The sequence below is a fragment of the Belonocnema kinseyi genome, chromosome 3 (genome assembly GCF_010883055.1).
Source record: "Belonocnema kinseyi isolate 2016_QV_RU_SX_M_011 chromosome 3, B_treatae_v1, whole genome shotgun sequence".
Taxonomy (NCBI): Eukaryota; Metazoa; Arthropoda; class Insecta; order Hymenoptera; family Cynipidae; genus Belonocnema; species Belonocnema kinseyi.
Window position 1 is genome coordinate 47,585,941 of NC_046659.1, and position 27,738 is coordinate 47,613,678.

At 33.0% G+C, this 27,738-nt stretch overlaps 1 protein-coding gene across 4 annotated transcripts; it reads right to left on the minus strand.

Annotated features, from left to right (window-relative positions):
• Nucleotides 1-1,887: 1,887 nt before the first annotated feature.
• Nucleotides 1,888-24,106, minus strand: LOC117168675 (ataxin-2-like protein). 4 transcript variants are annotated; one of them, XM_033354344.1, is made up of 10 exons: nt 23,903-24,106; nt 22,876-23,029; nt 22,664-22,763; nt 15,693-16,013; nt 15,369-15,605; nt 14,760-15,084; nt 14,229-14,512; nt 13,601-14,071; nt 6,752-6,932; nt 1,888-4,478 (listed from the first exon to the last, which is right to left on the minus strand). In XM_033354344.1, exons 1-10 carry the CDS (start codon nt 23,910-23,912, stop codon nt 3,949-3,951), a joined length of 2,613 nt encoding a protein of 870 aa, XP_033210235.1. In that variant the 5' UTR covers nt 23,913-24,106; the 3' UTR covers nt 1,888-3,948. The 4 variants fall into 4 exon arrangements, with proteins under 4 accessions (XP_033210235.1, XP_033210237.1, XP_033210234.1 ...); XM_033354346.1 differs by having other exon boundaries at nt 13,589-14,071; nt 14,901-15,084; nt 23,903-24,105; XM_033354343.1 differs by having other exon boundaries at nt 13,589-14,071; nt 23,903-24,105.
• Nucleotides 24,107-27,738: the final 3,632 nt, after the last annotated feature.

A 27,738-nucleotide genomic window follows, 5' to 3' on the forward strand; every position in this document is an offset into this window, starting at 1 on the left:
AATTTTTATTATTGTTCTTAAACTCTCTTATCTTTCTATTGGCAAAAACGAGACAGGCGTGAGACAAGCCGAGAAAAGAACCAGAAAGCTTGTTTCTTTTCTCGGGTAAATGAATGCCTTAATAGTTTTTAGAATTACTTAATAGTTCCTATAGATGAGACAGATTTTCTGAGAAACATTTTTAATTTATATTGTATTTTGTCTAAAGTGTTCACAAGTATAAAATTTAACCCTCTTAAGAATCTGTCTCTGGAAAATGTACTTCTTTTAATAAAAGGTTGTTGCTTTAAAGAAACTGACAGTCAGTCATAAAAAAGCTATTTAATTAGTTTTTCTAAGGAAAGAAGGCACCAAGACGCTAAAATAAATATTCCGTCAACGAAAACTGATATCATTTACCATCGTTTTTTAAAAGGAACACTTATAAAATAAGAAACTTCTCGGATCTCTGGTGAGTTCCGTGATAGTTTCACTTAAAAGTCTCATAGTACATTGAAGCCCTTAGTAATTTAACAACTAATAAAATATATAACAGAAACCAATTTTCATTCCCTTCTTTCCTTGGTCAGACAGTTATGATGAACTAAATCGTTGCAGCAACCCTAAGTGTCAAGAGTCAAGGCGCTTCAAAAATCTCAAGTAGGTGCGGATAGACATGACTCGAGGGTAGATAAGAGCAATGGGATTCTGAGATGCATGGGAAAAGTTAAGAAGGAGGTCTCATTTTCATTCTAATTTTGATTGGTTTTCTTAAAATTGGAGACCCTCCTTAAAAGGAGGACTCAGAAATTTGATTGGCTTAAAAAATGATCTTCACTAGAAACCCTTGCTCTGGAACCTCGGAGGCTGAAAAAAGAGGAGACCGATTCTTGATATGAAGGGCAGAATTAGACTAGCTTTTGATTAGAGAAGTCGTTTTTTCTCTTTTCTCTTCCGCGAGTAGCTTTTCATATTTTTAACTCGACATTCATTACATTAATTGTATAAAATAACCTTCCTCTAAATAAATGATAAAAGTGGACGCTTGTGATTATTTTTCTGTTTAAACCTGTTATTTTTTTTACTCACCTATCTTCATAGGTCTTAAATTTTTTAAACGGATCCACGTTTACATTTCGAGTCCGGCCGGTAATATCGCGACATATACAGAGGACGCGATACCCGGGTTGTGACAATAATATCTTTGCTAGCGCCACGCAGTGGAAACCTCAGACAACAACGCTGAAATGCAAGTGAGAATTTTATTTTTGAACTTCGCGCGCAACATACTGCTTGAGCTATTATGGATGCGCTTGAAGTCACCCTCAGCAGAAGTTAATGACTTTTTAAAAATTTGTAACGCTACAAAAAAAAAAGTATTGCGATTACTCCGTGAGTTTCTAATGGAAATTTTAACGTAGAATCCGAATTTCAACAATTTAAAAGTTGACCTTGCTGTTTTTCTTTTTAGTTTTTTAAGGCTCCTTTCGGTTCCTTCGTTCCGCCAGGGAACACTAATTCAAAACTAAAAATACTGCATTGATACATTAATCTCAGTCAGAAGCAGAAAAGTCCCACTGACCTGCTTCTAAATCACTTGCACCACAAATTCAGCTTCATAAAATATATAAGCTTCCAAACTTTTATATGATTTTACTTGTTGCCTTCACCATGAAAAGACTGTGTACGTCGTTAATATTGCAAGAGTAAATATTTTGTATGAATGCTCAGCAATATTATAATATTTATTCATGCTCTTGATTTAGATTTAAAGTGTAGGATTTTTTTCATGATTTTGCAAACTGCTGGGGACATTTTTATAGCTTTGATAAAGAGTTAAACAGAATGTTTATCTTACTTTAATTTCGACGCAGGCATTTGAGGAAATGAAAAAAGAACTCATCCAAGTTGGCTTTTAAAGTATTCACTTTATTTTGATGTTTTTTTTGTTTTGTTTAAATCTCTTCGATATAAAATTTGTGTCTAACGATGCCACGCAGTGAACTGAAGCTTCCACATGAGGATCGTTCCCCACCTTCTTATCCATCTTATGTACACGACTAGGTCTAAGGCCGTAAAAGATAATTCTTTCTTTTTCCAACGATATCTGACGATATGCGGCTCTAGTCTTTCTTAGGTACAGATTTCGAAATACCCAGTGCGTTCGGCACTTTAAAAAAAGGACACAATGTCGTAGTACTTAAAAGATAGTTCGTCGAGTAGAAACAGACCTTTCGTCCTATGTGCCAATTCACGATAGTCTGCTATAAAAAGGTAACAAGTCGAAAGCACATTTCGGAATGTCAACTGGACAAAAGGCCCTAAAGTTTACAAATTTTTTTTTTCGAATAGTACTCCTGATTCAAACAAAATAATTCGACGATTTTATTTTTGTGACAAAATCATGCTTATTTCTTCACAGAAATTTAAACCGAGTAAGTATAATAGTTTGAACGACAGGTTATACAATTTATATTATTGTATAGAGCATTCACGGAAGTGACTTGAACCGAAAATCATGTCATCATCTATAATATTTAATCAATCTGTACTTAATCGGTATTTAATCAATTTGCATTCAATCAATATAATATATTTAAGGAGTTAGCATTCTCAGTTTTTTATCCTAAAATTCGGAAATTTCATTTTCAAGTCACTTCCACATATTTGCGCATACTGAACCTCTTTTAAGGCCATACCATACTTAGTGATTCCTGACTTACTGGCACTTTTTGGAATAACTCACTTCCGTAAGACACGAGATATAGAGTTGAAAATTTAGAAAATTGAATCTCACTTCGTGTGGATGTCAGTTATGCCAAAAATGTTGGTAAGTATGACATGGCCTTGATAGAGATATCATGTGCTATTTACTTCGCGATACCGTTCGATATTTCGAAGAGAAAATGCAGGCATCCCATGTACGTATTGAGATACCTAAGTGAGCCACTGTTTCCCTAATTCTTTCATAAGCAATTCATAACAAAACTCAATATCAACAATCCACAGAGTTGCCCTCTCTTGACACTCTGCGTTCACATTTTAGCTTTCTAACATTTCGATAATGAGATGGATTGAATTTAGACTCCAATTTGCTGTCATCTTTATATCCTTGTTCAGCAGAGTATACCTGGAATTTCAGCTGGAAAATACACCTTGCTACAACATCTTCGCTTCTCAAAAATCCACTATAAAAAAATATCCACCAATGGATCCGACTAACTTTGCGGATCAAAGTTACTTCTGCTGAAATTGCTTTACTTATTCCGGAATCTAAATTCCGACTCAGCCGCAATAAGAGAGCTTAGATCCGTTTGAAGCGGATTTAGGCCCAGGAACATGCGCGCGATTCTTAACGCGAGTTTAAGAAAAAAATCTTCGGTTTCCCTCTGGTTCCTTGTTTCTGTAAATCGTTCCCCGTTTGTTGCTTTGGTATAGAACATGTGTAGTCAGAGCTGGAGGGTGAAACAAAATTTTTGCAATGCAATCGGCTACATCCATGCATTTGGTTACTGTTCTTGCATCATGATTAAATCGAACCCGTAGCCTATTCGATATAAAAGTCAACTTTGAAGGCGTTATATCTATTTTTCGCGATTCCTCGCTGGATTTCCTGCCCAATTTTCGATGAAATGCAACTCGATAAAGCTTCTCCATCGAGTCACGAGTTTTGAAACGCAAAGTTTATAGTATCCCGAATACCCCTCACGTAGGCCAGAGAAAAGTCTATGGCAGTAGGGTAACGGACAGCCGACCTCGTGTAAGTGTGAGAGTAAAGGATATACTACCCCCTATGTTCGAACTAAGGGAGAGGTCTCAAGTTAGTACAGAGTTTGTCTCCAGTGAGAGAAACAAAAACGAATCGCTAGCGAGTTGAATGCCTTACGATGACTTTACAATTTAAATTCTTCTCTATGCCTTTGTAGAATGCTAGATACCCTCTCTTTCTCCGTTCATTCTCCGAAGCAGCTACTGATTATGAGGCAGGATGACTGGTATGGTTTGTTGTCCTGGTGGTGGTTGTTGTTGTAGGTATTGCATATGTTGAGGAGGTAGGGGTATGTGTGGTGGAAGCAGAGGGCACATGATGGGATAGGATGGCGCGTGACCTTGAGGAGGTGGTTGAGGGTATGAGGGCTGTGGAGTACCGGGTGGGTTGTAGGCTCCAGGCGTGTGTGGTTGATTGGGATTGGCCGGAGAGGGAGTTTGGCTAGGGGGCTGCTGAGCAACATGATGTGGGTGACCATGTGGTCCCATGTACTGGAGTCCTGGAGCCTGTGGTCCTTGAGACTCGTGGTGATGGTGGTAAGGCGTTCCCATATGTGGCGGAGGTGGAGGCGCTTGCACCATGCGCACCATTTGCTGGTAGGCTGGTTGACCCGGATAAGGCACCTGGAATGGTGGATGCAGCGGCGCTGGAGCCAGCAAGGGTTGTCCAGTTGCCGCTGCCACTTGCATCTGCGATGCTATGTCTGGCGCGCGGTGTTGCATCATGGGTACTGTGGAAACAGTGCGGACGTACGTTTAAGTCTGAGATCTGAATCCAGCACATTTAGGAGAGAGCTACTTTCAGGATATTTGATAACGAGATGGAAATCTGAGGTTTTTTTTCAACTTCAACAATTTTCCACTAATTTTCTAACAATCTTGAAGTAATAAGAATATTTGAGAATTAACTGGTTTTTAAGTTACATCGCAAATGAAAATTAAAACGTTTTAAATTGAAAGCCTTTATAAATGAATGATTCGATCTTTTTTCAAATTTAAACCAGGCAGAATGATGTAAATTCAAATAGCGAACTGTAAGATCTTCCTCTATAATGTTTAATATTCGGCTGTGTTTCGTCGTCCCGGAAAAGGGGGTGAGTTAGAAAAGATGAGGGACTAGTTCTCAAAATTCGGAAAAACTAGCCAAGCTTATAAAAAAGGTTTCAATACTCATCTTAAAATTCGAGACGACGAGGCACTTCGTTAATTTTCAAGGTGGCCACTCAAGACTCAGAAAAAATTTCGATGATTTAAATGATCAAACTTAGAACTTCAAAACTACATAATTTATAATTTAAAGAAATTAAATCACTTAAAATTGAATAGTTACAATTTTCCATTAAAAAGAATCAAAATTCGATAGATTGAAGAATCACTAAAAATTGTTTAACTATTAAGACTTTTAATTTGTCATTCTACACGATTGAGCCATTGAAATCGTCTTATTTCTGAACTTTTAATCTAAAATTATTCAATTCAATCAATTATTCAGATAATTGCAAAATTCTCTAATATAAAACTTTCTTTAATTTCAACTCTTTTACATCTAACTTTGCAACTTTAAGCTATTTAAAATAAAAACCAAACAATTTTGAACTTTTCAATATAAAATTATTCAGCACTTTCAAATTCAAGTTAGCCTATGTCAAACGATTTTTCTAACGATCTAATATTAACGACTTTAAAGTTACAATTTCGCCAGTATTAATGGTTTCAATTGGAAACAAATTTACAAAATCTTGAAGTTGAAAAAAATTTTTGAACGCTTCAAACTTAAAATTACGGGTTTCAATTTGAAACGGTCTAATTCTTAATAACTATTAAAACTTGTTGAATTACATTTTAAATTTCTCAAAAAGTAAAAAACGTTTAATTGGTAGGTTTAAAGTAAATATTTAAAATTGTATACTTTCAAGTTATAGTGGTTTCAAATTAAGCGGTCACAAGTTTACAGAAAAATTAAAATGGTAAAATGTAAATCTAAAAATTAAACAAAATTCCGGGTAGAAAATATATTCACTTTCAATTCGCGATTTGCCTTCCAGTTGCAACCCTGAACTTGAAGCTGATAGAATTACACATATTCAAATTTTGTACGGCAATCTCATCATGTATAATATTTAATATTACATGAACAAAACCTGAATTCTCAACTCTTTTTAGCTAAAGCAAGAAATTTTCCCTAGATGTGCTAAACTGTTGTGCAAAGATCAGATTTATAAAAGATACGAGTGTGATTTTTCTTTAATGAAATATCTCTCAGCTTCATTATACATTAAGGCAAAGCAAAATGATTGTTAACGCCTTTTGCAGTCAATTCAGAAAATAATTTATTAAACTAAACAAAATTGACAGATTTAATTGTTTATGAATATGCTTAGCATTAAAAATTATTTAGCTTTCTCTCAAGAATGTAAGAAATGGATCATACAAGATAATTTTAATCTCCATGTTTCCTGGTACTTAAATTACTTGCTTGCTTTGAGTGGAAATAAATAATTTGTAATATCATAGTTTGCTTTAGATTTTAGAATTACGGAATATAACGATTGTCTTACCACAAATGTGAATCAGCATAATTGGCAATAGCTTGTGTGAGATTTCGAATTTCATGATAGTTTTTATTTTTCAAAACACATAAATTTGGGATAAAATCAACGTAAATTATAAACGTATAAACAAAAAGTTTTTTTAAATGCCCTTATTATTGGCTCAATTATTGATGCCGATTATGTACTTAAACACTATTAAAAAAAAACTAAATTGAATACAGAATTTTCCTCTGCCTTGTTTTTTAGTAGATGACAACAATTAAGTTTTATTTTCTAATTGCGAATTAAAGTTAAACTTCACTTCGCTGAAAATTGCTTATATCACATTTGTTCTATTAGAGGAAAATTTTTCATTGTCGTCTTAAACTTTTCCGATTTTCATCAGCATGGGGTGATTAAATACTAATATAATCTATAAGTAGTAGGGTAATGTTTAGAAACTCATTTAATACCTAGGTATTGACCCTTCCGGAACCTTGTCACAGGTTGGGATTGGGGTTGAGAGAAAGCAGATGGAGGTTGACTTGTCATTACATATGCTGGCATGACAACTGCAGTAGACATTGTTGCACCACTGTATTGTGGAGTTTGTGGAGTGTGCGGCCTGCTCGGTGTAGGTGTGCTGGGAGATCGCTAAAACAGACAAATATTATTTTACCCCTTACTTTCTCGATAAAATACCGAATTTTTCCGATGATTTAAAGCAGTTTTGCGTTCACCCCGAGTGAGGTTATTTGTGAATGGACAGATCAATTTCAATTATCTGTTACAAGTAGTATATTTTGAAGTATTATTTGTTTAATATGAGTCCATTTGCTGATAGCGGCATGTATGAGACTATCGGCTGCGTATAAAATATAGCGAATGCTCTCATACACAGCGCTCTAAGATAATATAGAGATTACACTCATATTCAATAGGGGTGTCATTTTATAACTAAGTCGCCCTATGGAAAAAAAGCTAATTTTGCGCGAAAGTACTACCTGTAAGGGTATAGCCGGGTAAGCATGGCAAATCGGCACCCGCTCGTTCAACCTTCAAATTGCATTTTTTAAGTTTTGTAGGGGGAAATAAACATAAAAAAGCAGGGTTCCCCAAAAACCGCTAAACTGATTTTTATGGACAAAATCTATGTTGTTAAGACCGATAAGACAATTTACCAAAAAATTGTAGAGAATTTCATGGTCAATAACAGGAAAAAAATGCCCGCTTGGCGAGCACATTCTCATAGCGCGCTATGCGCGCAGCTCGTAATTTTGAACGAGCCTAGGGCACGCGACTGGTGGTTCTCGCGTTTCGCGCTCGATGATATATTAATTTCATGCTTCGCGCTCGATAATGTGTTTACCTCGCGCTAAGCGCCCGATTTTTGTGCAAAGACTTTTTAAAACTAAAGGTGAAAGCATCGACAACAGTAATTTGGTAATTGTGAATTCTCTTTTGTTAAAGCTCCTTCGGCTTTAACGAACACATTCTCATCACGTATCTCGTGCTTCGCACTCTAACTTATCCCTGAAATTTTATATCATTCCCATGAATGTATATTTTTCTAATTCATAACTTACATTGGCATTAAAACAGACGTAGTTTTATAGTCCCATATGAAAAAACACGAATTCTTTAAAATAAATTTTTATTGTTAAACATTTTATTGTAACTTTAATCTTTTCTCCATAAACTGAATTTGCTCATTTCTAATATTTTTTTATGATTTAAACTTTACACATACGGTCTACTGAGCAGCATTGCCGTTTTTTAACTTCTAATATATATATATATATATTTTTTTTTTGGAGACTGCATCTATATATTTGAGAATATTTGAAATACTGTGAAATTGTTGCATGAAAAAATGTAAATTTTGGATTTTTCATTATTTTTTATGCTGTCAAAATTAGAATTTTGGATTTTTAAAGAAAATTTAAAAAGCTGTTATAATAATCTTGTAGGGCATTTAGAAATCAAACTTTTTCTTCTTTTGCCTTTTTTCATATCGTCCGTTATTTGGCTTGAATGGTTCATTTTCGTGTGATTTTTAGAATTTTGTAAATTCTTTAACTCTGGTAATTTTTGGTTTTAGGAAAAAGTCATCAGGGTAAATTGTTTAACTTTTTGAATACTATAAGCATCCGAACAGAAAATTTTTGAATTTTTAAAAAGTGGTCTCAAAAATATTCAAAATGCGCTCACTTTTTGAATTTTATATCCAAAATAACTGGCTAACAAACTTGACCTTCAGTTTAGGATACTAAAAGAGTGTACCGAAGGGCAATCTGATAGAATTATTTTTTCAAAAGTTATCGGGCTCAAAGACAGACAGACATACATACATACAGACAGACCGACAGACACATTCGTAAAAAAAATATTTTTCGGATTCAGGGGGTCTCAAAATGTAGACATTTGACAAAAACTGTGGGGGGGGGGGGGGGGGGGGGGGGGGTCAAATTTTACAAAAATGTGATACCTTTTCTGTTGAGAATGTAAAAATGATTTATTTTCCATGAATAATGTTTTGATAGTTCTGTTTTTGGTTTTAGCCGTAGAAAAAGCATAAAACATAAAAAATTTACTTTTTTGAAACCTCACAAACGCGATAAAAATAAATCAAAAGAAAAAAGTTGTGTTAAGAATGTGCCCACGCAGTGGGTAGATTTTTTTTTACTGTTAATGATGTTTTTCATGATTAAAGCCAAAACTACGCATCCTATCAAAAAGTGGTTAATAACAAATTTGTAGCTCTTTCTTAAATACACCATTTTTTCTGTCATCGTTTACCGTATTGTGCGTAGTTTGCCCAAAAAATGTAATTCTGGACTTTTTATTATTTTGTATTCTGTCAAAATTTGAATTTTTGATTTTTCAAGAAAATTCAAAAAGTTGTTATGATAATCTTGTAGGGTATTCAAAAAGCAACATTTTTCTTTTCTTGACTTTTTTCATATCGTGCGTTATTTGGCATAAAATGTTCATTTTCGTGCGTTTTTTGGAATTTTGTAAATCCTATAACTCTAGTAATTTTTGACTTCATGAAAAAAGTCATTAGGATAAATTGTTCGACTTTTTGAATAATATGAATAACCGTACAGAGATTTTTTGCAGTAAAAGAAAGTAGTATCAAAAATATTCAAAATGTGCCCACTTTTTGGATTTTTATCCAAAATACCTGGTTAATGAAGTTCACCTTTAGTTTAGGACACTAAACGAGTAGAAAGGCCAATCTAATAGAATAATTTTTTTAAAAGTTATCGTTTTCACAGACACTCATACATACTTTGCGAGTTTGAGATTAATGTTCGATGCAAGGTTGTTCCGCATGTGAAGTGCTTATAATGTTTTTTCATAATTAAAAAATGAATCTCTCTAATCTTATCATTCCGTTTTCATTAATTTTCTACCGCACTCTTGCGAATTTGCGTACACTAGCGAATAGAATGACATATCCTACACATTGTTGGAGAAGAGCATATTAAATATATAAAATATATATAAATGTTCCAATATTTAAATAAAAAATCTTTCGCCTTACTTGGAAAGCTGCTTCTATACAAATATAGTGTTTATCTATTGAGGTAAAAACTCCAGCTATTCATAAATACCCTTTTCACTATTTTGTACCGTATTTTTGAACTTCAAGAAGACTTCCAACTTTAATCGGCTCTCCTGAAAAATTTGCTAAAGGCAACTGAGCTCAATACAAGCAGAAAAAAAAACCTGGAGCGGTATACGCGATAAAACAATTTTGAGAGAGAACCAACAAATTTGCAACCAGCATGGAAAGCTAGTACAAATAAAAAAATTAAAAAAAATCTTGATACATAAACTCGTTGCTGAGATATTAAATCTGTTTGCAATTTGAATATGTGAATTTAATTCCGGTGCGAGCGCCGGGCATCCACCGGTGACTTCTCCACTCCGCGTTAGGTATAAACTTGAGCATCAAGAAATGAAAATTGACGGATTTATTCAAGGACTTAAGGTTAAAGCTTCAAAGGTTCGTTTTCCTGTGTTAATTGGAATTTCGTAATTGCTATAACTGGTAAATTTTGGTTTTATGAAAAAAGTAATCAGGATAAATTGTTCAACTTTTTGAATACAATGAATATCCATATAGAAAATTTTGGAATTTTGAAAAAAGTGGTCTCAAAAAGATTCAAAATGCGCTCACTTTTTGACTTTTTATCCAAAATAGCTGGCTGACGAACTTGACCTTTAGTTTAGGACACTAAACGAGAGTACCAAAAGCCAATCTAATAGATTAATTTTTTCAAAAGTTATTGTGGAAATAAACAGACACAATTCGTAAAAATCTGCTTTTCGGATTCAGGGGGTCTTAACGTGGACATTTGACAAAAACTGGGCGGAGAAATGGGAGGGGAGGGGGGATTTCACACAAATCTATTACCTTCTCTGATGAGAGTGTAAAAATGGTCAGAAAAAAATTAGGAAGATTTTAAAATAGTAGGTGTTAACTTGGTGTTTATACATCAAAATTCATCAATTTCACCTACAAAATTAAACATTTTTCGTTAAAATCTGGAAATTTATATTTACAGCTGATTAAATAAAATTTTTTTTTAAAGGAAAAATGTTTAACTTCCGGTGCTTGTAATTTTCAATTGTATCAAGTCTTCAAGACAGCATTTTTTTTTAAAAAGTTGAAATCAAACTGACACTTTTTTCTAAAAATGGGTAAAATTCCTGGTCAGAAAATAAATTCCCTGTCAATAACCGGTTTGAGATTGTTTAATTTAACTTAAAAATAAAAAAAAATTAAAGTCAGTTTTCAATGCATAGGAGAGACAAGTGCGACAAACCATCCATTTGAGTTATCAGTTTATCATAAAATCGACGTAATGAAATGGCAACGTTCGTTCTCGACGAGACCAAATTAAAAGGTTCTACGGAGTTGAGGGTGCCATGTTCCCCAAGCAATTTATACTACGAATTTGAGTTTATTAACTGTTGAAGAAAACTCATCGCTCTAGAGTTATACTACGCCATGTGCACTATTTCAAAATTTGGAACCATTATTAGTTTTAGGCTTAGTAATTATTAATTCTTTCTCTAAAATTTACTCGCTATGTTGTTGTAATTAATAATTAAAATAGTGACGTTAATAAAATGTTATAACTATATTGCGCCATGTCTTTTTTGCATAATTAAAAGTGAAAAAATGTCAACTTCGTAGCACAAATTTTATATGGATAAAAAGTTCAATTTGAGATATAACAATTTAAGAACAACATATTTTCAACCTTAAAAGTTTTCATCCGAATATTGTTGAAAAGTCAATAAATTAGGAACAATAAATATGATTGCAGGTATACAATACAATAGAATAATGTAAACTATCATTCCCTTGCATTTTTTACTTACAATTTTAATTATAATTAGTTCAATTCAAAATATTTTGTAGGCGTTCCGTACTATAATTCTGAGAAAAAAAATAATTTTTTGAAGCACATATTAAACCATGTCCAAAACAAATTTTGCACATCAGTTAAAGCGCATTCATAATAATAAATATTAAAATCTGTGTTAATATTTTCTTACTCACGCATTATTTTTGATCGATAAACTTATTTTTACATTTACCCAAATTTTAAGAGTATAATAAGGTTTAACTTTGAAACTCATTTTCTCAATTTGGCAGTTGAGGGACGTGGCGTGGTAAAACTTTAGACCCACGAACTATTTTGAGACTGAAAAACTTATAACACATCCAAACGAATTTGGAATTATCCTCGTTTTGTATTTAAATGGTTGCATTTTAAATGCTTTATCATTTAATATTTCGAGTTTAAATTTTTTAAATTTAAAAATGTTAAATGATAACTTTATACAAGTAAGACCTTACAGCGCAGAAAATAATTAATATTTTTTTTTCCTACGCAATGAAGCATAAGGAACAGAAACATATTAAAATATCAACATTCATTGGGGTTTATTAATTATGTCCACTTTTAATATAAAATGCGGTAAGTTTCTTTTAAAAAGTGATAAAAAGGGAGTTGTATCAAATTTTCAGTAAATTTCTGTGGAAAAAACTGAAACTGATGCGCTTAAAGCTATTCTTGATTTACAAATTTTCCATTAACCCATTAAATCCCAAAACGAAGAAATTTCTCTTTTACGTTTGAGCTTGAATAATTTTATAAAAAAGGCGAAAAATTTATTGTAAAATACTCTTTTCTACTATTTTCGGTTATGCTCTGAACGATGCAATAGTTTAAAACACGGAAAATATTGATTTTCAATTGATAATTAACAAATTTAAAAAAAACTTTGTTGTTAATCACTTTTTTTCCAATCAAAAAATAGAGGGGGAAGGAATTTTTTAGCGTCGCAAATATACACAAAAGTGCAAAAAATGCATAAACTTCTCAAATCCATTGAGCTTTTTATCTACGATTTTTTAAAACAAAATGGCGGCCAAAAAACGGTAACCAAAAATTTTAAATTTCGTTTTATCAATATTTTTAGTGATTTTTTCGCTCAAATCATATAAATATTCAATTATTTCAGTAAAAGGTATTTGAATAGTTTATTTAAAAAAAAAAAGAAATAAAAATACTTAATGTTAAATAGGTAAAATCATGATATTAAGAGTATAAAAAATCATTTTATTGCTATTTTACGTCATTTTCACGAAAATGACGAAATCCAATGCAGTGAGTGTGGTACTGCGAGGTGGTGGATGTTAAACGGACACAAATGATAGTTATGCAGATATAGGCGCGAGAGGATACACAACAGAGTCATGTAAAATTGTATATCAGTAAACATTAACTTTTAATTTTATGAAAATAATATCAGTCAATCACTCAATCGTTGGGAGAAACTATATTTCACTCACTTTATTGGATTTCAGTGTGAAAACGACGTAAGATAGCAAAAAATGAATTTTTATAATCTTAATATCATGATTTTACTTATTTAACACTAAATATTTATATGATTTGAGCGAAAAATCGTCAAAAATATCGATAAAATGAAATTAAAAATGGTTGATTTCCGTTTTTTGGTAGCCATTTTGTTTTTAAAAAATCGTAGATAAAAAAAACTCAACGGATTTGCATCGTTCAAAGCATACCCGAAAATAGTAGAAAAGAGTAGTTTAAAATAAATTCTTTGCCTTTTTTATAAAATTATTCAAGCTCAAACGTAAGAGAGAAATTTCTTCGTTTTGGAATTTAATGTTTGAAAAAAGTCGCTTACAATTAAACGTGCAGCAGAAAGTACTATAAATCAACTAAATTTAAAAGATAAAAATTTGAATTGCTTACATAGTCCCTTACCGGCGTGAACGGTTTGGCATTAGGGTTAAACTCTTTAGCATTTGGATTCAAGGTTGACTTTTTGAATTGCGTTGTGATCTTCTCCACCGCTGGTTCTGGTGCTTGCATTGGTGGAGTTGTCTGTGGCGCTTGTTGAGAAGGAGATGTTGTCTGAACTGGTACTGGACCTGGTGGCGGTTTGCTAGTGACAAGCGGTTCCTCTTGTACAGACTGCTGATGCTGATGTTGCTGATGTGCTGCTTGATGTTGCGACTGTGGTTGCTGTTGTATTTGTTGTGAAGGATTTTGATGATGATGAGCTTGCTGATGATGGGACTGTTGAACTTGTGCGGAATGTGTATCTTGATGCTGTTGTTGATGCTTTCTAGAAATGGGAGGAGTTTCTTGAGCGGATGTCTCGTTCAGTATGAAGTCCCGTGAAAACTGCGCCAGTTCGGCGTGGTGCTCCTCTCTTCCTCTGGGGGTTGGCATCTAAACAATAGAGGTAATATACACTAATTCTTTTTATATAATACATTTTATGATCATCTATTTCATCTTCCAATGTCATCCTAGTTTAACATTTACGCAGGCTTGTGAACGACTTTTTGAGTCGAAAAAAAATGTAAGTATGGAAACATCGTTATACCTTTCTATGATCTGATTTCGGAGGCATAATATCACATCGCTGTCCTTCAATAGAATTCTGCTGCTGAATCGGAGCGTGTGGTGTGTGCTGCGTTTGCTGGTGTGAGGAAGCCATGTTAGCCTGAGGAAATGGTGCCGGTGGAACCTTATCAACTTGATGTCCTTGCTGTCTTCCAGGTCGTTCGCGTTTTTCATTTACATTATTTTGTTGTTGCTGTTGCGGGGAGAAGGGAACTTGCGGAATCGAAGAAGCATTCTGCGATTGAGCCTGTGCTGGTGGCATAACTAAACAAAATAAATCAAATGAAATTTAATCTTATCTCCTAAATCTGAAAACTTTATGCTAAGGCACAGATACCAGTTAATCTAATTGAGTTCCATCGCCCAAATTTGGTTGACCACGCGAATTTTAAACTATTTGAATTTCGAAAGAGAAGAATGATTTTTCAAAGTTACATCTCTAGTAGACTCCGTGCAGTATAATTTATTACGGAGAGCAAAAGAGAATAAATATTTTTTGAATAAGACGCACCAGGCACTCCTGCACTTGGTGGAGGCTGTGTCGTAGGTGTTGGCACAAAAGGCGGAGGATAAGTTACGACTACACCACTTGGTGGCATCCCCACATTGAGAGGAATCGGATGCGGTTGTGGAGATGCATGTGCAGACATACCCACTGGAATATTAGCCGACTGCGGAATATTCGCATTTACGTTGGACGATGGTGGCTGATTGAAAGTATTTTTATTTGTCGTCGGTCCGGGCGAGACAGGCGGTGGCGTAGAACGCACTAGCTTTCCGGCGTTCACGTGTCTCCTCTTTGCTGGTGGCACGTATTTACCTTCGTTGGGCCTCGACTAAAAAATGTAGACAGAGAAAATAAATGCAGTTTCTTTCTGCCCATAAATTACCAGTGTTCAGCAATTTACTTGAATTTTCGAATTCGCATCCCATGAATATATTTAAAATATTATTTAGATTTAAAGATTCAAAAATAGTTCCGTTTGCAATAAAAATATTGAGAAAGTAAACTTTTTTAATTTTATACCGAAAAATTGCAAATATAATGGAAACTTTAATAAAAGTAACTCATTTATACTCCCTCGAACACTGATTATTACGCATATGGATTAAAAGTTACCACGGCAGCGAATCTCTCTTCTTCGTCTCCGTTTTCAAGGTCTAGTCGCGCCTTATGATTAGGTTGAGATTCTATCTCATGTGCTATCTCTGCCGCCCTCATTTCCTGGTCCTTAAATTCTTTTGTATCCTTACGCTGAAGCTGCAGTGTATATCCAGCCAAGGAAGGTTCAAAAGTAGATTGAACTCCATAGATTTGTTCGTTTTTACGAAACATTTCGTTTACATCCCACCCGTTCTACAAAATGGATAATGGACTTTGATAAACTATTTGTGATATTTCGACTATTTATTCAATTTGTGAAAAATGAGTGAAACAACATACTGCACCATCCAGGTCAAAATCATCACCGTTCATGGTAGAAGGAGCATCCCAAGGTTCCAGTTCCTTTTCGCGGATTAAACCATTAAATTTACTTATAGCTGTATCTGTCTGGAATGTATCTCTGGTGGCGTAGTCCAAGTCCACATCCTTAGCTGTTATTGTTATAATATCTTGGGGCTTAAAAATCAGTTTCTCTACCACACTTTCCACGCTAATTTTTCCCGAGTGTTCAACTCGGTGTGCCATTTCCAGAACGACATCGAAGCTGCATGAAAAGGTCCTAAATACGCCTTCATACATTGAACCATTGTGAGTTTGAATCTGGAGAAAATAAAATCATTTTAAATTTGTTATCTCACTTTACGAACTCTTCTTTTTTGACGGAGCAAAGAAGCACTACAAAGTTCTGTATGAAATGTAAGAAAACAATCTCGTAAGGAAATAACGAGATAACTTAACACAAGACTCAAGCTCTGATTACAAATTTATTTACCTAAATAATTCTGACCACACAAGAGGCAAAGTACTCAAAAACAAATACTATACAAATGCAAATACTCAAAAAACAATAGTAATAAAATATTTTTCTTCAACACATGCGTGAAAACCGTGAGTTTAAGAGCGTGTAAAGCGGGCTGCAAGTTGCTGTTTGTTGACCAGGGGAAAAAGCCGAAAAAAAACTTGACAACAGGAAAAAAAACTCTAAGCATGCTGTAATCTAGCGGAGAATTTACAGCAGCCGTTACGACGTGTCACTTCACAAAACTCGACAATTCGCGTTTTTCAAACATGTTTTGAAGAAAATATCGTGTGCGCTACGGGAGGGAGGCATTTTTTGTCTCGCACATTTTTTCGAACTCGTCTGCGGGCTCGATAAGAAACGCGAGCTTCCCTCCCTAGTTGCAAAATACACTATTTTCGTATTGTTTGGACTTAGAAAGAATTATTATAATATTCAAATATTAAAAACATTAAAGTTAATGGTTTATGCGACTATTATGCTCTTCATATAAAGCTAAGAGTGATCAAACAAAGGGTTTATTTTTTCTCCTATCTTTATTACCTATTTTCATTTTTTTTCAATTTTCAAATGCTCTACATTTTTAAATTTTGGTTGAAAATATCTGGTTAGCGAACATAACCTTCATTTTGGTACCCTTAAGAAATGTATCAAAGGCTGACTCGATTGGACAAATCCTTCAAAAGTTAGGGTGGCTACAAAATTCAGGTAACCATAGACACAAAGACAGACAGGCACCGACAACATTTTTATGATTTGCGGACTCTGTCAGTGCCGGAACGTAAAGATCCTTTAAAACCAGAGATCGATCATTTGGACGATTACATTAGACTCATGAACGAGAATGTAAACAGCAAACAAATTTCCAGACTAAAAATGTTCACCCGATTGTTCGAATCTACTGTCAATTACTTAGCTCGTAAGACTCGCGAGTCTCGTGTTATTAATTGATTATTTGTATTGATATTGATTATTATTTGTCTTCAAATTCCGATAAAACCTTTGAAAAACTTTTTCAAAATAATCAATTTCAATTAATGGTCGTTAGGTTGTATTTGAACGCCGAAATGAGAAAAATAGCTACATAGTGCACCTACTAATTAAGCTCAAATAAATAATTATGAAGTCTTATCAGTTCACCGAAAGTGATAGCAAAGAGTCATTGCTTTGGAATTGCAAGGGGGTGACTCGCCACACAAATGAATCGTTGAAGATTCAGTATCTTTCGCAGTTTTTGTAATATTTTACACGTTTCTGGATAATTTAAACACTTTGAGCTTGATTTGAACCAGGATTAACTGCCTAGAGAATTAAAAAAAATCTAGGCTTGAAAAATAGATCTTACATACGATGGGAATGTCGGTTTTTAAGGTTTTTAATTTTCAAGTAGTCAAATGGTAAAATATAAAGATTCTAAATGTATAGATATGACAATATAAAAAAAAGCTGTTCTATTTTGAATTACTTGAATGATCCTAATGTATTATTACATTATAATAAAAATATAAATAAAATCATAAAAATAATTATGTTTAATATTCAGTCTATATTGTATTGATTGTTAAACGGCCGAAAAGATTATCATTATTAAAGCTATTAACTTTGCTGTAAATTCAGTAATTTATTTATTCAAAAATTGAATTAAAATATGGAGACATAAATTAAATATGGAGTAAAGACGTCGATGTATAATTCCGAACTGTCGATCAGGGTACGACTGAACCCGCTCAAACGTAGTAAGAAAAGTATTTTTCACAGTTCCAAAAAATAAGGTTGAACATTGGCAACAAGCAATTAAGCGTGAATAAATGGATTTTATTGTTAAACGTGGACAGGTACTAGTGTGTGAAGATCACTTTTTAAAGGATCGCATAATCGGGATAAAGGAAGTTTTAACTCTTGATGGAACGGTTATGGTGGTAAGTATTATGATTTTTTTACACTGATGTCCTTTAAGCTAAAATAATCGAATGCCGAATTTTTAGAATACTGCGATAGTGTTTAAAATTGTAGTTTTAATCGTTTTTAAAATTTTTTAAATATTTTAAGACCCTTACTATCTTTAAGATAAATGTAACGTTTTTGACAAAGATTCTGGGATGTCTAATAAAAAAATCAGCCTTCGAACAATGCTCAGGGCAATTTAGAAATTAAGATTGCAAACCCCCTGGGTTTAATTCAGGTTTCTTGTACCATTTTGACTGTCAGAAAATCATTATTTTACCCTTTTAATTTACTTTAATACTTGAATTTATTAAGAACTGAATGTAATTGTACATAAATGTCGAAACTCAACGATAATTCAAAACTGTCAATAATGTTACTTTTACATTTTTCTTAAACTTAGTAAGGGTCTTCAAATATAAAAAAAAAAAATATTAAAACTATAATTTTACACACTATCACAAGAATCTAAAAGTTCGGCAACCAGATGAGTATATCAAAATTTAAAATCAATTTAGTCATGAACCCGTCAGAGCTTTCGATTATTATAGGTTAAAGGACATTGGTGTAAATAAACCGTAATACTTACCGACACAACTGTCCCATCAGGAGCTAAAATTTCCCTTTTTCAAATTATTTGATACTTTACAATGTGATCTTGACCCAATACACGTGCAGGTTAAAGAATAAAATCATTTTTGTCACGTTTAATTGTTTGTTGCCAACGTCCAACCTTATTTCTTGGAACAGAGAAAACGCTTTTTTTTAAATTAGTTTGATCGCGTTGAGTCGTACCCTGATCGACAATTCGGAGCTATACATCGATGCCCCTTCCCCCTCATTTTTATAACACATTTATCCGTAAATGAATAAAATATGACGAATAGACGATATAGTTTTTACATGCCATGAGTTTTTATATGCAAAACAATAACAGACAACGGGCAGACCGAGAGTCGCAGGGGTGGCGCCAATGTTTTAACAATAATTGTTAATCGTTGTTTAAGAGTTACAACAAATGTGGAAAATTAGTTATTAAAAGTGGATTATGTTGAAAAGATGAGGTCTACGTATATGTAGAAAAATAAACAAATAGCGCATTTCTTGATTAAGTTTGCTTCAACAATGATCAATTGTTATCGATAAATAAAATATATAAACTATCTGTAATTATATAGCAATTTATGGCTGATTCCGTAAAAGCAAAGGTATTTCCTTTATCACAAATAACTGAAGCGGTTAATTATCTATTAAATTTGTTGATTAAATGGCAAATTATTGATTCACTTTCATCAATCCAACTAAGAAAATCTTTGTCTATAAATTGTTAAAATTTAGTGACCTTTGAATTTTTATTTGGAAAACCACTATAAGCCACACTGCAATATCTTAAAGGGATTGTATAGAGCACATTTATACCTTCCTCTGGCAAAAAATTTACAAAACTCATTTTTTAGGTATTCTGTTTATAATTTTTATTTTTTACCAAAATTTTCAATTTTTTTGAGACGTCAAAAATTTAAATTGGTCGATCGGAATCAAAGATATGTCATTTAACGAAAAACGTTCAAAAACTTATATATACATTTTATCGAATTTTCGAAAAATATTTAGTGGCATTTTTTTCACTATCAATCATATATTCAGAATTGGAGCCAAATCCCATTTCGACATTAAAATTGCCGTCTCTTTGGTGAACAGCGGGAGAAACATACTTCGGTGTGTAGATGGTACACGAAAGCTTTTCCATTAACGTGTTGCAAAACATAATTATCCAATCTCGAAAAAATTGAAATGGTAGTTTTTATTTTAAGGTGCGAAAGAAACCTTGTCATCTTTAAACAACAATAAACACTGCAATTATTAGTTTTCTTATTATTTTTTCTCCCTAAGTTTACCTTCGCTGAAATTAGAAATAATGAATTTATTTTATTCTATGTTACATTGCATTAAAATATTATTTTGAGGAAGTGATTAATTTCGGATAAATAAAACATTTTTTTACTTTGAAAAGTGCAGCCCCAACAAATTGTTTAGGAGGAAGAAGCATTCGAATCTTTCCGATTTGTCTATGGACAATTAAACTAGCTCTTGAAAATTTGGCGCTTGACCTAGGAATTCAATAATGCCAATGCAAAAGAAAGATTTGTTCCTAAATTTATTTTGAACAGATTACATGGACTATATTGATGCTACGGATAAGAATTAGGCTAACTTTATTTAGTTAAGTTTTCGGAAGGAAAAAAATAACCTTTTATTTTTCGAATTTTTAAGAATTTAGTTGAACCCTTAACCAAAACAAGACAAATTTTCGTAATACAAACGAGGAATTTACAACCAACAAAGTTTTTCTGTAAAAGAACAAAATCGCATTCAAAATGTGGAAATTTTTATGTCAAAAACAAATTTCCGACAAGACAATTGAGTTTTTAACCCAATAATACGACTTTTTTAAATTTGAATTTTCAACCTAAAAATGAATTTTCCACGAATATAAATTAATGTACAAACCGAAAAAGTCATGTCTTCAAAAAAATCTTTTTTCAACTAAAAAAGATCAATTTTCGACCAAAGGAGCGCATTTTTAACCAAAAATATAAAGTTAAATTTTCATGAAAAAAATTAATTATCAACCAAATCTAATAAATTTTTAATCAAAAATAAATTTCAATGAAACAGATCAATTTTCCATTAAAAGGAGGAATGGGTTGAATTTTGATTTCAAAAATAAATCAATCTTTAACAAAACAAAAAAAAATGCCCAACAAAATAATTAAATTTTAAACAGATAAAGTGTTTTTAACTAAAATGATGAATCATCAACCAAAACGGCTGAATTTTCAACAAAATAATGAAATGAACTTTCACTTCAGCTTATCGAAAATGCCTTGTCAGGTTTTTCCTGAAGTTCCTTAAAGCTTCCTGAGAAATTTTAAATGCTGGAAGATTTTCTTCTAGTCTGATTTTTTTCGGGAATAGCTCAAATTAAGCTCTTGGTATGTAGAATTGGGATAATAAAATAAAATTTGCTATGCTAGTTTTATGTTTCTCATATTAGTATTTGAAAAATAAGAAAAGTGGGAAAATTTTTGTTTTTGGACACCTACGCTGAAAGCCTTTCTTTTAGTCCGATTTGTGTCGGGTGTGACTGAAATTTAAGTTCTGGGCAGGTTATTTTTCGAGTTTTATTTTTTTATATCAATGCTTGAAAAATATGAAAAATGACAAAATTGTCATAAAACCTCTTTGAATATTTTTAAAAACATATTAGTTCCCACTTTTAACGCCAACGTGACCAAAACGAACAATAAATGCACGCAGAAAAATTATTTGGTTATCACTGATACTTAGCTGTGATTGGTGGGAAATCCAACCCCTTTCACGTCACAGGTATTTTTAATTCAATGTCCCAATTGGCATAGTTAAAAAGATTCAAATTTAAATATCAAATTAAAAATAGTAAAAAAATTTCCTACTGAAGTATATGAAATCAGACTTTTACTAATGCCATAAATAGAAAAATAGCCTATAAGCCAAAACAGCGTTTAGAGTAAATCTATTTTAATCTCAAACATTAGGAGTGGACACTAAAACCAACATTTTTTTAGGGATTTCAAAAGAAAGTTATACGAAAAATTGAAACTATAAAATTGAAAATATTTTATCAAATAAAAAAGCTGTGGATACAGAATGATTACTAATTTTGTGCTGCTAAATAAACTGGGTCAAAACAGAACCAATTTTTGAGTACTTACTAACAACTGATTTTTTTTAATAAAAAGAGGACTTTCGGAGAAGGGTTATTTTTCAAGATGGGTTAAGTTTTTGTCTTCAAATTTGTTTAAAACCATTTTTTGAGCAGTACAGTGTATCTTAATTGTTATCTAGAAGTTTTCTGAATGTAAGTTAATAATTAAGAACCCGAACTTATTATGCAGCTTTATTGTCTCCATTGAGTCGATTTGGACTTTTCATTTATTCAGGCTAGATATTGCATGCGTTATTGAATTAAAAAATTGGTTTTGAACATTGGGAAAATGAATTAGTAGTATTACTAAGAAGGTATCAAATGTAGCACATTCTTTATAAGTCTCCTTGTGCAACTTTGTTGCATAATTTTGTTTTTTAAAAGTTTATGTTGATTCAAGAAATGTACTTTCAAAATTTTAATTTACTTTTTGTATTTAATAGCTTTTAAATTGGTTTAAAATCAACATGATGTTTGCTTGAAAGTTCAAAAGTAATGTATAACATCAAATGCAAAAAATGGTTGAAAAGTGAGAACAAAGTGGAATATAAGGTTTGTTGTCTTTGATAAAAACTTTTCAAATAACAGTTTAACAGTAACTTCTTTGTAATAAATTAACTTGACCAAAATTATCAAGAGAGTATGTTTAAGACGCACAGATCAGATTACAAGACAGTACTAAAAACATAGCCTTAATTCTGACAACACTCCACATTGGAACAAGATAACCACTCCAAAATATAAAACAATGATTTGTACCTGAACAATGTTGCCGACATGGCTGGTGATTGCATGCATGAAGTGAGCATTATTATAAACACCCTCTGCAGCTACGCTTCTCTCCCTCGCCCGCGGGGATCTAATTCCAAATAAAGGTACACAGTTAATGCACATCTACATAATCATTAGCGGCCAGAAACACCAACAAAATATTGAAAACTAGTTGTCAATTAGGTGAATACAATCCTTACCTAGTAGTGGTGTTTGAACGGTTCTTCCTTTTGCTATTCATCCTGACAGCCGACGATGTTTCCTCGTCAGTTGGTGGATACCTGCCGCCGGTTTGCTGGGGGCCTTCTCGTTTCCTTGTCGGGACCGGAATTTTGGCAAATTTCCCGGTGATACCTTGTCGCCAAAAAATATTGTCAAAACGGTGTTGGTCTCCGAAGAGGGAGAACGGGGATGGGGGACGGGTGCTTTAGAAAAGGCGGGGAAATCGCAATTCAGCGCGGGTGGTGTGAAATGGACGCACCGTGAGCGGAACCCCTTCCAGTGGAAGTCGTTGACAAGAGGCTAAGAGGCAACGCAGTCACCTCGTCTGGCTTCAAGACATCGGCCTTGCTTCTTTTAGGTTATACCCAAAATCGCGATCCGCTCGATTCACGATGTGAATAGACAAAACGGTCGCGCGCGTGTCTTCGCGTAATTCTAATGACACTTTCGTCTCGCGTAAAGTGAAAAATTAGAGGGGACGCACCGTTGAATGTCGAATTCATGCACGGAACACGAAAGCTGTGCGTGACGTAACTTGGTTGTCTGTCTCTGTCGGGTCGGTTCTTCCTTCGTTCGTCTGTAGCAACGCGAATCGCTCCGACGGAACACGAAACGAGCGATATCACCCGCCGTTAGTTTCGGTCGTGATAATATAGGTGTATTTAATTAATCAACAATCAACATGTGGCGAATTGTTAAAACTCACTAGTGGACCGATCGGCCCGATCACGGTGGCTGTCGAGTTGGTCGCCACCTGGTGAAAGTACGGTGCATTGAGCGACTGCCTGCATACAACGGGCAACTGAGCGGGTCGGATTTTTCTAATTTTTTTCGCATGAAAATGAGAAAGTTATCATCTCGACAAAATGGCGAGACACAAGAGAGGTGTGCGGAATGCGGAAGGCATGCGGTACATGGAAGTAGACGAAATAAGAAAGGAAGGATTGACAATAGGTTGATAAAGAAGTGGATATTCGTAAATGAGGGCGACAAGACAATACGCACCAAACTGCATGTCCGTTGCTACCTGCGCTGCACGACAAGACAAAGGCGACTGACTGTTCTGTTAGGCTCCTAATGAAAGAGTCAAAAGGTGGCTGCAGGTCCAGCAGACTTGAAAACAAAGTTTTTTTATTTTGAGAGTAAATTAGCACTTGGCTTTTTGGCCTTTCCGATTGTTTTATTCGATTTTGAGGGTTTAATTCATTGGAATTTTTTGATCCTATGCGCGCAGACGTACGACGATTCGCTAAGGAATGCGCGCTAAAATTTAAATTAACACAAGTGAGAATTATATGTATTCTGTCATTTTCAGCGCAATTATTCATGAAAATATACGAAAATATGCTGTTCTTAAAGAAATAAATTGAAGAATTTTTTCAAGCACCATTCTATTTATATTATTTGAATTATTGCAGAAGTTTCAGGAAGCTTGCTTCTGTGTGTAGCGGATGATTCATCCCCAAGATTATTGTTCGTATTGCGGGTTAGATGGCGCTGGTAATCACATACATAAATATCGATGGGTTCTACCGAAGATATTAAGTCATAGATTATTGGTAGAGCATGTCCCCTTATCAAAAGTAAAAATATATCAAATAAAGCTAAAATGGCAATACATAATTCTATATTTGTTCCGACTGTACTATACAGTAGCGAGACATGGACTTATCAAGAAAAAGATAAGAGTAAAATTAACGCAATTGACATTAGATTCATGCGCATAATATGCGGGAAAACCCTGATGGACAAAGTAAGGAACGAGATAATTCTAAAAGAATGCGGTGCAGAAGAGACGCTAGTAGACGCGTGGGAAAGAAATCGGTTAAGATGGTTCGGACATGTTGAGAGAATGACAAATGAACGACTAGCGAAACAAGTGTATCAAGGTAAAGTAAATGGCACCGTGCCTAGAGGTAGACCGCGGAAAGAATGGTTAGAATGTGTGAATGAGACCAAAGATATTAGGTCCTAGATACGGCATGAGATTAGTTGCACCACATACCAGTAGTTGGCGTGGCAGGCAAGTTTGTGGTCCTGCATATATATATTGCTTTTAGTTCGCCCACATACTTGTAGAGGCGCGACATGTACTGATTGGTTTCGCCACATGTTTGTAGAGGCGCGACAGGCAGCTATATAATCGGTCGCGCCAAATTATAGTGCATTTGAAATCCAAAATGGTAATAATCTAATTTTAGTTTATAAGTGAATGGATAAATAATTTTAATTGAGTAGAAAAGGTCTTGAAGAAATTATAAAACTCTAAAGACTTTTTAAAATCAAAATTATGCCCAAAATGCAGCAAAGATGCTAGTATAAAATAGTAATAATAAATTTGAATGAAAAAGTTTATTATGTATTTAAGTTATAATTTTTTTGGAAATTAGTAGAAAAGTGAATTAGAAGATACAGTTATGTTTTATTTAAATTTAAATAAACTAAAAAAGCTCTCTGGTTAAATCAACCAGAATTGTGGTTGAATATGTCCTTACTATTTTTTTCTGGTTGAAGAAATAAAAATTCTGAAAAGAAATTTCATTGTAAAAACTTTAAAAAAATTGTTTTTCCTAAATTTCCTTATAGACCTAAACAAATGTCTTCTGAAACGTTGCATTTTTTAAATATTAGTGAATTAAGTGGTATATGAGTTTTTTAACAGCTGTAAAGTGTAAGAAGCATTTTCGAAATTCAAAGGAAATTACGGCTTGCTTCTACAGTTTAGTTAAGGTCATGTTATAAATATGAACCATTTTTTCAAATTGAAATAAGAAGTAACTCAATCTTACAAAAAAAATTTGCTTAAATTTTGTTTATTATCATTTAATACTAAAACTTGACATAAAAATTTCCATCATTTTCGTCTTTTTGTTGTTTTAATACATGTGATAAATACATTTTTTAAACCGCAACCATGAAAAATAATATAAACCAATGCTATAAATTCACAGAACTATTATGTACTTCAATAGTCTATATTTTTAAAAAGAATTTGACACTGTTTTTATTTTATTTTTAATAACTATATAAGTTTCCTTAGTTTTTTATTTAGTTTCCTTTAATTATTTCCTTTATTTCTTTATTTTGTATTTATTGAGAAAAATAAGTTGAAACTTTAAAATGTTCTCCACCGGTCATGTATAGAAAGCTATACTTTCCAGCTAGTCGATTAAGCTTTGTTTGCATTTACTTGCGTAACTGTTTGCATATTCAATTCCATTAAAATTTTTTGATTTTGCTGAAATAATTGTTTTAAATTCTTTCCTTTACTAAAAAACTTGCTTTTTTAAATTTGTTCTTAAATAAATTTATTTTCTAATAATTTAAATATTGGATTAACTTTCAGTTTCTTTTATAAAATTTTAAAGGCTTATGCATTATAAATTAATTACCTCATTAACAAAAAAGGTTTTTTAAAGAAAAATAACAACAATCATGCAAAAAACCCCACTTTTTTATTTGAAAAAGATATTAACAATGTTTATTTCTTGCATAATTAAAAAGGAATTAGGAAGGAATTTCATATTTAAAATATAATTATCAATCGAACCAAAAAATACATGATCTGGTACTTTTTTGTCAGACTTATTTTTTCAAAAATTTTATACTCCTTTTCAAAGATCTTAATTGAAAACCAAAGTTTAATTCCGCTCTATTGTATTATTCACAACTTTCTTCTAACTGCAATTCATAACACAGTAGACAATTAGACATAATGTAAAAATTACAATGAACATGACAAGTCAAAACTGTCATCTAGGTACTTGAAGTTAAAGTGAACTTTTTAAATCTTGTAAACAAAAACAAATGTTTTCATGTAATAAACAAGTGACGAAATTTTGTTATCAAATAATTTTGTTCAATTTGATAAGCCGTGATTATTTCTGCCGTCTTAGAGGAAAAAGTTACTCTCTAAGGGTTGACATAAGGGTCATTTTCGCGTTGCAGCGTATACGTAAAGAAGACTCATGTCAAAACGAAGAAGGTGAGTTTCTTCACGCGAACAGCAGATTTGGCTTAACCCATTTTTCCCTCTCGACGGATTGTTCACCTTGGCGCGCGGGGTATTTCCTAAATTAATTTTTTTACGTAAAAAAATGTCATGTCTACTAAAATGTAATATTTTTTTCTCGATGACTCAAATTAAACAAAAAGGTTTGAAAGTGTAAAATTAAAAATGTTAAGCATTGAACAAATTCTGAATTTAAGAATCAAATCCTAAACAATTAAAAATTTTAACATTGAAATTCAATTTAGTTTTGAATATAAGGGTTTTATATCGTAAAATTGACAACTGTAAGCCTTCTAACTTGATTAGGCTTAAATTAAAGGCCTTCCAAATCTGATAATACCCAAATACAAACATTTAGAATTCTGCATTTCAATTTTCAATTCAAAACTTTCAAAATTAAATAATTTAAAATGAATAAATTTAAATAAATCACAGAAAAAGTTGAAGAGGGCAGCACCTCGATATAGTCGAAAATGTAGTGATATATATATATATCTAACTGCATACATATATCGGCCGTCGGAACCACTGAACCATGCCGTATCTAGGACCTAATATCTTTGGTAGCACACAGTTTCTTCTCTTTACTATTAAGTGTAACACGCGGAGCCGAATTCGGCGCGGAATTATCTCGAATTTAAAAGTTAAAAAATTTCATGTTGATTTATTAAAACAGATCCTGTTCGGCTCCGTTGGCTCGCTACCGCAATTAAGGGTTTAGAAACCAAAACCCTTCGATGAAACTCTTCTCTTCTTTCTGAAAACGGATAATTAGGCAACAAAATGAACTGACAACTATAGATTTTGTGATATTAGATTAACAAAATGA

Coding starts and splice junctions, on each gene's coding strand:
- LOC117168675 (XM_033354343.1), bottom strand. Junction 22,764..22,875: donor CGTTCAAACACCACTACTAG/GTAAGGATTGTA, acceptor ATTTGGAATTAG/ATCCCCGCGGGCGAGGGAGA. Junction 14,513..14,759: donor ACCAAGTGCAGGAGTGCCTG/GTGCGTCTTATT, acceptor TATTTTGTTTAG/TTATGCCACCAGCACAGGCT.